The sequence below is a fragment of the Pan paniscus genome, chromosome 11 (assembly GCF_029289425.2).
Source record: "Pan paniscus chromosome 11, NHGRI_mPanPan1-v2.0_pri, whole genome shotgun sequence".
Lineage (NCBI taxonomy): Eukaryota > Metazoa > Chordata > Mammalia > Primates > Hominidae > Pan > Pan paniscus.
This window is the reverse complement of record NC_073260.2, coordinates 57519302-57531268: the sequence shown is the minus strand read 5'-3', so window position 1 is coordinate 57531268 and position 11967 is coordinate 57519302. Positions and strand designations below refer to the sequence as shown.

Here is an 11967-nt window from a genome sequence, read left to right as displayed (position 1 = left end):
ACCAGGAGGGGGGATATGTCCTGCAAAGCCACAGGGGTGGAGCTGCCCAAGGCCGTGGGAGCCCACCTCTTGCATAAGTGTGACCTGGATGCGAGACATGGAGTCAAGGGAGTGCATTTTGGCACTTTAAGATTTGACTGGACTGCTGGATTTTGGATTTGGGGCCTGTAGCCTCTTTGTTTTGGCCAAATTCAACCATTTGGAACAGGTATATTTACCCCCTCCCTGTACCTCCATTGTATCTGGAAAGTAACTGACTTGCTTTTGACTTTATGGGCTCATAGCTGGAAGGGACTTGCCTTGTCTCAGATAAGACTTTGGAGAGTGGACTTTTGAGTTAATGCTGAAATGAGTTAAGATGTTGGGGGACTGTTGGGAAGGCGTAATTTGCTTTCAAATGTGAAGATATGAGATTTGGGAGGAGCCAGGGCAGAATGATATGATTTGGCTGTGTCCCTACCCAAATCTCATCTTGAATTATAGTTCCCATAATTCCCACATGTTGTGGGAGGGACCTGGCAGAAGACAATTGAATCATGGGGGCAGTTTCTCTCATACTTTTCTCGTGGTAGTAAATAAATCTCACAAGATCTGATTGCTTTATAAGGGGTTTCCCCTTTTGCTTGGCTTTCATCCTGCCTTGCCGGCTGTCGTGTAAGACCTGCCTTTCACCTTCCAACTGTGATCATGAGGCCTCCCCACCTATGTTGAACTGTGAGTCCATTAAACCTCTTTTTTCTTTATAAATCACCCAGTCTCAGGTATGTCTTTATCAGCAGCATGAAAACAGACTAATACAAGGTCCTTTGGAATCATCTGAGTTCCTAATTTATTTGGATATTAACTTCTTATCAGATATATAGCATGTAAATATTTTCTCCCATTCTTTAGGTTGTCTTTTCATTGTATTGATTGTCTCCTTTGCTGTGCTGAATCTTTTACTTTGATTTAGTCCCATTTGTCTAGTTTTGCTTGTGTTGTCTATACTTTTGGTGTCAAATCTGAAAATTTATTACCAATACCAGTGTCAAGGAGCTTTTCTCCTATATTTATGTCTAAGAGTTTTACAATATTGCTCCTAGGTTGAGGTCTTTTATCAATTTTGAGTCAATTTTTGTATGTAGGGTGAGATAAGGGTTCAGTTTCATTCTTCTGCATGTGGATATCCAGTTTTCCCAACACCATTTATTAAAGAGACTAAACTTTTATCATTGTGTATTCTTGGCACCAATGCTGAAGATCAATTGATTGTAAAGGCATGGATTTGTTTCTGTGCTCTCTATTCTTTTCCCTTGGCCTACATGTCTGTTTTTATGCCAGTACCATACTATTTTAATTACTATAGCTTTATAATTTAGTTTGGAATAAGGTAATGTGATGCTTCCACTTTTGTTTTTTCTGCTCAAGGATGTTTTGACTGTTTGGGGTCTGTTGCACACAGATTTTAGAATTGCTTTTTTCCATTTCTTTGAAAAATGCCACTGAAATTTTGATAGGGGTTGCATTATATCTGTAGATCACACTGAGTAATAGAGATTCTTTTATCTTCAAATTCTTTCATCAGTGTTTTATAGTTTTTGGTATATAGAAATTTTACTTTCTGATTTAAATTTATTCCTAAGTTAATTTTTTGATGCTATTGTAAATGAGATTGTGTTCTTTCAGATGGACTCTCACTCTGTCACCTAGGCTGGAGTGCAGTGGCGTGATCTCAGCTCACTGCAAGCTCTGCCTCCCGGGTTCACACCATTCTCCTGCCTCAGCCTCCCGAGTACAGGCGGCTGCCACCACGCCCGGCTAATTTTTTGTATTTTTAGTAGAGATGGGGTTTCACCGTGTTAGCCAGGATGGTCTCGATCTCCTAACCTCATGATCCACCTGCCTCAGCCTCCCAAATTGCTGGGATTACAGGCATGAGCCACCGCGCACAGCCCGAGATTGTTTTCTTAAATTCTTTCTGAGATAGTTCACTGTTAGTATATAGAAATGCAACAGGTTTTTTTTTTTTAATGTCAATTATGTGTTCTGTAAATTTGCTGAATTTGTTTCTTAATTTTAACAAGTTTTTTTTTTGGAGCCTTTAGAATTTTCTCTGTATAAGATCATGTCATCTTGAAATAGACACACTTTCACTTCTTTTCCAATTTGGATGCCTTTTATTTCTTTTTCTTACCTAATTGCTCTGGCTAGGACTTACAGACTTTTTCAGAAACCCCCCAGAGTAATCTAGGGGAGTCCACTGTCACTAGATCTGCTTTATAAGAAACCCTAAAGGGAGTTCCTCAAACTGAAATGCAATAAGACTAATTAGTATCATGAAACCATATGTAGTTATAAAAAGTCACTGGTAACTATACGGTCAAATTCAAAATACTCCTAATACTGTAATGATGCAGTATAATCACTTTAGCTTTTAAAAGGTTAAAAGACAAAAAATACTACAAATAAATATAATTACAAAATATACAAAGAAAGAAACTCTGACATCAAAAAACATAAGTGGAGGGGAGTAAAGTGTAGGGTTTTGTATATGATTGAAGTTAAGTTGTTATCAACTTAAAATAGACCATTATAACTACAATCATGCATTTCTTAATGCAGATATGTTCTGAATAATGCAATTTTGTCATGGTGTGAATATCATAGAGTATACTTACACAAAATTAGATAATACTACCTAACACACACCCAGGCTATATGGTATAACCTATTGTTTCCAGGCTACAAATCTGTACAGCACTGTACTATACTGAATGCTATAGGCAACTGTAATACAATCATAAGCATTTGTGTATCTAATGTATCTAAACATATGAAAAGCACAATAAAAATGTTATAACCTTATGGGACCACCGTTGTATATGTGGCCCATCATTGACCAAAACATCCTTGTGTGGCACACGATAGCATACAATGTTTTATGTAAGCCTCATGATAATCACAAAGACAAACATGTAACAGATACACAAATGAGAATTTTACCACATGTTTAAAAAAGAATTAATACAAAGGCACAGCAAAGAATCAAAGTATACCACTACAGAAAATAATCAAAGTAATCAAATCATGCACAGCAAGAGAGAAATAAAAGAACAAAAAAAACTACAAAATGCCTATCAATAGTTACTTTAAATATCAGTGGACCAAATTAGTGAAACAAAAGACACAGAGTGGCTGAATGGATAGTAAAACAAGAACCAAATATATGCCACCTATAAGAGACTCACTTCACCTTTAGAGACACACATAGACTGAAAGAGAGGGAACAAAAAAAGACAAAGAGTAGCTATTCTTACAACAAACAAAATAGACTTTAAGTCAAAAACTGTAACAAGAGACAAAGAAAGTCATTATAGAATGATACAAGGGTCAATTCATCAAGAGGATATAACTACTGCAAATATATATTCTCCCAACATTGGAGCACCTAATTATATAAAGCAAATATTAACAAATCTGAAGAGAGAAGTAGACAACAATAATACAATAACAGTAGGGGACTTCCATATCCCACTTTCAACAATGGATTGATCATTCAGACAGATAATCAATAAAGAAACAGCTGACGTGAACTACACTATAGATCAAATGGACCAGACATATACATGACATTCCTTTCCAAAACAGCAAAATGCACATTCTTCTCGAGCATACACAGTACATTCTCCAACATAGGTTATATATTAGGCCAGAAAACAAGTCTTAGCAAATTTAAGAAGATTGAGATCTCACCAAGTATTCTTTTTGACTACAGTGGCATGAAACTGAAAATTAAAAACAGGAGAAAACTTAGAAAAGTGACAAATATGTGGAAATCAACCAACACACTCCTCAATAACCAGTAGATCAAAGAAAACGTCAAAAAAGAAATAAAATATCTTGAGACAAACTAAAATGAAAGCACGACATACTAAAACTTATGAGATGAAGCAAAAGCCATTCTAAGAGAGGGAAGTTTATACAGATAAGTGCTAAATAAAGAAAAAAGATCTCAAATAAACCTCAAAAAATAGAAAAAAATATCAAGCCCAAAATTAGAAGAAGGAAATAACAAAGATCATAGCAGAAATAAATGAAATAGACTAGAAAAACAATAGAAAAGATCAATGAAACGAAGAGCTGATTTTTTGAAAAGATAATAAAAATTGACCAACCTATCACTAGGCTAAGAAAAAAGAAATCTCAAGTAAATAAAATTAGAACAAAAAAGGAGATATTAAAATTGGTACCATAGAAATACAAAGGATAATAATAGTCTAAACAACTATGTGTCAACAAATTGTTTAACTTAGAATAGAGAAATTTCTAGAAACATACATCCACTAAGACTGAAACATGAAGAAATAGAAAATAAAAACAGATAAATAATGAGTAAAAATATTGAGTCAGTAGTCAAAAAGCTCCTGAAAAAGGAAAATCCAAGACCAGATAGCTTAGTGGAGAATTCTACCAAATGTTTGAAGAAGAATTAATACCATTTCTTCACAAACTCTTCCAAAAGTTGAAGAGGAGGGAACACTTCCAAACATTTTTTATGAGGCCAGCATTACCCTGATAACAAAGACAGAAAAGGACACTACAAGGATGACAGATATTTTTAAGGTACAAATGATGTATTGTTGGAATTGAAAATACAGGCTTTGTTAGTACAAAGATTTGTGTGTGGATAGATGGATGTGTATTGGTGTGTGCATGCATACATATACAAGCTTACCTTGTTTTATTGCACTTCACTTTATTATGCTTCTCGGATATTGCAGTTTTTACAGGTTGAAGGTTTGTGGCAACCGTGCACCAAGCAAGTCTACCAGTGCCACTTTTCTGGTAGCATGTGCTTATTTTGCACCTCTGTGTTACATCTTTGTAATTCTTGTAGTATTTCAAATGTTTTGTTATTATTATATCTGTTATGGTGATCTGTTATCAGTGATCGTTGATATTACTATTGTCATTGTTTTGGGGCATCACAAGCCATGGTCCAAAAGACAATGAGCTTAATTGATACATATGTGTATTCGAATGGTTCCATCGATCTGCCCTTCCTCCATCTCCCCCTCTCCTCAGGTCTGTTTTCTGAGACACAGCAATATTGAAATTAGGCCAATTAATAACTCTATAAAGGCCTCTGTGTTCAAGTGAAAGCAAGAGTCACACATCTCTTATTATAAATCTAAAGTGAGAAATGATTAAGCTGAGTGAGGAAGGTACGTTAAAAACCGAGACAGGCCAAAAGGCCCAGGCTGGTCTCGAACTCCTGACCTCAAGCAATCCACCTGCCGCGGCCTCCCAGGTAGCTGAGATTAAAGGCATGAGCCACCATGTCCAGCTTCTATGCATTATTTTAAATGGAGTATTGAAGACTCTATTACTGTAGAACTATTTCTAACTTCAATTCTGTCAATATTTGGGTCACAGGCCTTAATGTTATTACACGCTAGTCTGATGCTCATGGCCAGGACAGTTTGTTTTCCTGTTGGACATAAACAATCTCACAGAATATCAACTTCAGAAGGTTAATCTGAGACCGTGATAAGTGCAAACAAAAACAAGGGCACTTTATAATGTTGTCTAAGTGCAGATAAAAAACAAGGTCTTGATGCCACCCACAAAATACTTCATAATCATATTGCTCCTGCTTTCTGACAGCATCCAATCTAAAGTCTTCACTTTCTGAGATCCTGTCCGAAATCAACCAATTAAAGCCCAAATCGTATAATAGTTTCTCTCTAACTCCTCCCACTGAGATGACCCATAGTACCCCATTCCTTGCTGCAATGTAATTATATTTAATTACAAGTGTGCTCCTGGTGGTCTTTAACTGAAGGGCACTGACTGGGTCACTGGTGAAGTTCCCCGCAGGAACTGAGTCAGACCCCATCTCAGGGCCCCGCACAAGATAGGTGCCTTCACTAAGGCGTGGACCCTCGCGACAGCCCTGGCCCGTCTTGACGGGCGAGGGTTACTGTACTTGTCCCAACCGTACAGATGAGAAAGCTGAGACTCAGGGCGAGCAACCCCGGTCCCAGCGGAGCGCCGGGCACGCGCCGACACTTCAGCACCAGTAGCGGTGGCCACCACTGTGCGCGGAGATGGCTGCGACGCGTGCGCAGGTAAAGTCCATCCGTGCCTTGCCTCCCACCGGCGCCTTCCACGGCCTCTGGTTTTGTCCCCGCCAGCGGCTCCGACTCTATCGCGTCCTCTTCCAGTCTAGTGCTTTTTTCCAGATCTCGATCCCAAACTCCCTCCTGCCAGAATCTGGACCCGAATCCACCCATTGCCCGTTTTCCGCTGCCGCTGGAGAGAATCTCTGAGGTCCCCAGGACAGCCTGCCTGCACGGAAGAGATGCCTCCTCAGTATGGCTGCCCCCGGAGAGGAGCGATTAAGTGCAGACCTCCATGTTGCTCTTGAGCCTGAGCGGCTTCAGGGAGCCATGTTTGTTACTGGCGGGCGCCGGCCTCACTGAGCATGTGCAGCCCTGGCCGGGCGGCCTCAAAGTTCTGACATCACAGGGCGGTTCCTGAAGTGGACGTAGTTGTAAGAGCTAGTTATTTTAGACAATGCCTCTGGGATCAGGGACTCTAATCTGGAAATAGGTAGTAGGAGAGGTCGGTGATGCAGTCTCTGGGTCAGAGACCTGAGCTATATGGGGTTAGAGAGGGGCCCTGGGCAGGCGAGTCTCTGGGGAGTGTGGTGAGAATCCTTGTGTAAGATGCTGGGAGGAGGTGGGGTCAGGGCTGGGGTCCGTGGGCCGACGGGTTGGGGGATGGCCAGCGTCAGGGATCAGTAGTAGAGATTCTATGTGCCCTGATCGCCAGTAGAGGTTTTAAATACAGAGTATTCATGAGTTTAGCAATGTTATTCGCCTCTCGTAATTTAAATAATTTGAAGTTTTCCCCAATAACTAGTGTCTTAGAAGTCATGAAAATTTCAGAAAATGACAGGTCTTCTGAGTTCGTGATGGGAGTTGGGCAGCAGTCGCATACGAGCACCTGGAGAGTCCTTGCCAGTTCTTTGGGGATGGGGAGCTCTTAAGACTGCCCTGAGACCGCCCTTTGACCTCATTGTGGTCCTTTCTAGATTAAATGCTGTTTTCCATGACCGTCTCTGTTCTTCCCATACGCGAATGGCAGGCATCCAGATCTCCAAGAATAGAGGATTAGGAGAGACTCCACCACCTATGTCCTCACAGTTAATTATCGATTTGTGTCACTTGCCCATTTTCTCACTTCCTGTTTGTGTGTCAAGGAGTATTAATAAATCTTTGCCTATTTAAAGATATTAGCCTTGGATTTTCAAATATTGCATATTTTGGCATGTAAAAATTTGTTAGTTTTATTTTTTCAACCGATCTGACCTGTATAGTTGGGCTTGAGGAAGCTTCCTCATTGTACATGTTACTATGGATTTTCTAATATTAACACAGGGTTGTATTTTTTCCATATAACTTTCTATTGAATTTCTTTTTCCATATGATAGGTGGTGAAGGTTTAGCCCAGTAAAGCAGAGAGGTTAAGAGGTTAGATTGGGGGCTCTGGAGCCAGACCTATGTAGATCCGAGTCCTGGCTCTGGCACTTGAAAGCCGTGTGACCTTGGTTAAGATACTTAGCCCCTCTCTGCCAAATGGAGAAATAAGGGCACCTACCCCGTAGGGTAGTTGTGTGATTACACAAGTTAATACACTTCAATCACTAGCAAGAAAGTGAATGTCAAGCTGTATTTGTTCAGGCAGCCATATGGTAGCCCCACCTCCTTAGTAAACTGAGGTATTGAAGTATCTTCTTTTTCTTTCAGAAAATATTTGTCAAGCACCTTCTGTGTTCTAAGAACTGTTCTAGAGCTTTGCATGCTATGGAGGTCTAGAAATTCACATTATGTTGGCAGGTGACAGACAATACGAAGAGATAAAGCAATTTCATATAGTGATAACCTAGGGAGGAGTGCTAAAAGGAGCCAAGGTGTAGTGGTGACTGGCAGGTGACCAGGGAAACCACTGTAGGGTTTCTAAGTGATGAGATCTGTGACAAATCCCTGTAGTCAACAGCAGGCATTGGATATGTAACTTTATTCTGTCCCATTGATCTTGTAGTCAACCCTGGTCTGTTCTGTATTGTTTTAATTACATAATCTTTGTAATAATCTTTAATACCTGGTGGAGTGCTCTGTTTACTTATTTCTGCGTAATTAACCACCCCTAAGCTTAACTTACTCATGATTCTGCAGGGTGACTGCTCTCCATGGTTCTAGGTGGTTCTGCATGGGGCCTCTCACATGTGCTACAGTCAAACATTAGCCGGGGCCACAGTCATCTGAAACTCACTTACACGGCTGACAATTGATGTTGGCTGTTGCCTGGAGAAGACATATGTGGCCTGATGGAATGGAATGGTGACTAGATTCAAGAAAGAGCTTCCCAGGAGCAAGGCTACCAAGAGAGCGAAGTAGACGCTTCAGTTTCTTTAAAAAAAAAAAAAAATTGGGCCAGGCACGATGGCTCACGCATGTAATCCCAGCACTTTGGGAGGCCAAGGCAGGCAGATCACAAGGTCATGAGATCGAGACCATCCTGGCCAACATAGTGAAACCCGTCTCCAATAAAAAAAAAAAATACAAAAATTAGCTGGGCATGGTGGTGTGTGATGGTAGTCCCAACTACTTGGAAGGCTGAGACAGGAGAATCTCTAGAACCTGGGAGGCGGAGGTTGCAGTGAGCTGAGATTGCACCACTGCACTCAAGACTGGCAATAGAGGGAGACTCCATCTCAAAAAAAAAAAAAAAAAAAAAAAAGAAATCCAATAGTAGAATTCCCAGAATGGAATTTATGTCATATTCTATGGATCGAGCAAGTTGCAAGGCAGCCAGATTCAAGGGGAAGGGAGCTATTCCTCACCTCTTGAGAAGCAATGTGTGTTGAGGAAGGGAAAGAATTGATAGTAGCTATCTTTGACTTCTACCATACAGAGCAAGGTCTCCACACTCCTTTCTCCTGTAATAATTTTCCATTTGAAAATTTTCCTTGCAATTCTCACACCTTTATTATTTCATATAAATTTTACAATCAATTTTTTTCTTGTCTAGATAACCATGCCATTTAGATTAAAATTGCATTACATTGCAACTTTTGAGAAACTATGGGAGGAGAATTGGCAACCTTATAATATTGAATTTGCTCATTAAGGAACATAGTTTCTCTGTTTATTTAGGTGTTATATTTTTCATAACATACATGTTGGTATTTCTACCCAGGCTTTTCTCTTTGTTTTGTCATGTAACCCATGAATGAGACTGCACTGTCTGTGTGATTGGGCAGTTGCCCAAAGTTTAAGGTGTTAACATGCATTAATTCACTTAATCACTCCTCATTTCCTCCTTCCCTCAACCCCTGACAACCATGAATCTGCTTTCTGTCTCTAGATTTGCCTATTCTGGACATTTTATATAAATGTGTCATCCAATATCTGGTCTTTTCTGACTGGCTTCTTTCACTTAGCAGGATTCTATGGTTTATTGAGGTTCATTCATTGTGTAGCCTGTATCAGTACTTCATTCCTGTTTATGGCTGAATAATGTTCCACTGTATGTACATATGTACGTATACCACACTTTGTATATCCATTTATTTACTGGAGAATATCTGGGTTATTTACAGTATATTTCAGGAGTCCCCCAGATCATCCTCCCCCTTGATATACTGCTCTTTGTATCTTATATGACCTGTGCAGAACTATTTGTCTGGAAATTAGGTGATGGTTAACTAAATATAGTTCTTCTAAAGACTCATTTTCCGTTGGTATTACATCCTGAGGAGACCTTAACTCAATCTCCCAATACATTTGATCATCAATATCAGTATTACCACATGACTTATTTACATGAGGTAATCAAATCTAACCAGCCATGCCAGTGTTACCCATATTGCATGTTGTGGTAGTAGATGCAGCCCCCCGAAATAAAAGTCAAAAGATGCTGGCACATTCCTGAGGTTCTTCTCAGCCACTAACAATTGGTGTAGTTCATCATCACCTGGAATGACCAAAATGTCTCCTATGGAAATGCAGCTCAGCTCTGTAGGCTTCCATTTAACTTTGTCAGGTTCCGAGGCAGGGCTGGCTTGAGTGGTCTTGTTTCCACTTTGGCTATGATGAATAATGCTGCTGTGAACATTCAGGTATACGTTTTTGTGTGGTTTCATTTCTTTTAAGTATATACCTTGGAGTGTAATTACTGGATCATATGATAACTCTGTTTTAATTTTTGAGAAACTACCAAAATGTTTTCCAAAACAGACAAGATTTTACATTCCCTCAGCATTGAATGAAGGTTCTTATCCAGTTTCCTGTTTTTGCTGAGACTTCTTATTGTTTGTCTTTTGAATTTAGTTATCTCATTGGGGTGAAGTGGTGTATCATTGTGTTTTGATTTGCATTTCCCTAATAATGAATGTTATTGAGCACCTTCTCACATGCTTATTGGCCATTTTTCATCTTTTTGAAGAAATGTCTATTCATCTTTTGCCCATTTTTAAATTGAGTTGTCTTTTTATTGAGTTGTAAGAGTGGTTATATCGTCTGGAACATGTGTTCCTTATCAGATATAGGACTTATAAGTTTTTGTCCTATTCTGTGGTTGTCCTTATTTTCTTATGTAACCTTTGTATTAGTCTGTTTTCATGCTGCTGATAAAGACATACCTGAGACTGGACAATTTACAAAAGAAGGAGGTTTATTGGACTCACAGTTCCATGTGGCTGGGGAGACCACACAATCATGGCGAAAGATGAAAGGCAAGGAGGAGCAAGTCACGTCTTACATGGATGGCAGCAGGCAAAGAGAGAGCTTGTGCAGGGAAACTCTCATTTTTAAAACCATCAGATCTCATGAGACTCATTCACTATCATGAGAACAGCACAAGAAAGACCTGCCCCCATAATTCAGTCACCTTCCACTGGGTTCCTCCCACAACACATGAGAATTCTGGGAGTTACAACTCAAGATGAGATTTAGGTGGGGACACAGCCAAACCATGTCGACTTTGAAACACAGAACTTTTTAATGAAATCGAACTGATCTATTTTTTGTTTTGTTGCTTGAGCTTTTGGTGACTGCTATGGTTTGAAGTATGTTCCCACAAAATTCATGTTTGGAATGCTTATATTCCTGTTGGTGGGAATATAAAACCATACATCTGGTATGGAAAACTGTATGGTGATTCCTCAAGAAATTAGAAACAGAATTACCCTATGATCCAGCATTTCCACTTCTGGGTGGAATACCAAAATAATTGAAAGCAGGGTCTCAAAGAGATATCTGTACACCCATGTTCATAGCAGCATTAGACACAATAGCCAAAAGTGGAAATAATCTAAGCATTCATTGAGGGATGAATGGAAAAACAAAATCTGACATATACATACATACAGTGGAATATTATTCAGCTTCCAAAAGGAAGAAAATTCTGACATATGCTATAACATGGATGCACCTTGAGTACATTATGCTAGGTGAAATAAGCCAGTCACAAAAACAAATACTGCATGATTCCATTTAAATGAGGGGCCTAGAATATCAACTTCATAGACAGAAGTTAGAATGGTGGTTGCCAGGGGCTGGGAGGAGGGGATAGGGGTTAGGTTTTAATAAATATCATTTGAGTTTTACAAGATGAAGAGAGTTTTGCAGATGGGTTGTGGGGATACTTGTACAACATTATCAATGTATTTAATACCACTGAATTGTACACTTAAAATGGTTAAGATGGTAAATTTTATGTGTGTTTTAACACAATAAAAACTGAAAAAAGGGATATATGTTACCCTAAATAAAAAATTCGTATGCTGAACTCAGAACCCCCAGTACCTAAGAACATGACCTTATTTGGAAATGGGATTGTTGTTAATGTAATTAGTTAAGATGAGGTCATGCTGTGATAGGGTGGGCCCCCTAATCCAATATGATTTGTGTCTTTATA

General features: G+C 39.3%; 1 protein-coding gene across 2 annotated transcripts in view; it reads left to right on the top strand.

Annotated features, from left to right (window-relative positions):
- Positions 1–1097: 1097 nt before the first annotated feature.
- Positions 1098–11967, top strand: part of LOC117978675 (uncharacterized) — a 69084-nt gene continuing 58214 nt past the window's right edge. Inside the window, exon 1 of one of the 2 annotated variants that reach the window (XM_055091853.3) lies at positions 1098–6110. In XM_055091853.3, the coding sequence (XP_054947828.1) occupies positions 5986–6110 (125 nt within the window). In that variant the 5' untranslated portion in view covers positions 1098–5985. The remainder of the gene's footprint in view (positions 6111–11967) is intronic. The other variant, XR_008619695.2, reaches the window with a different exon arrangement.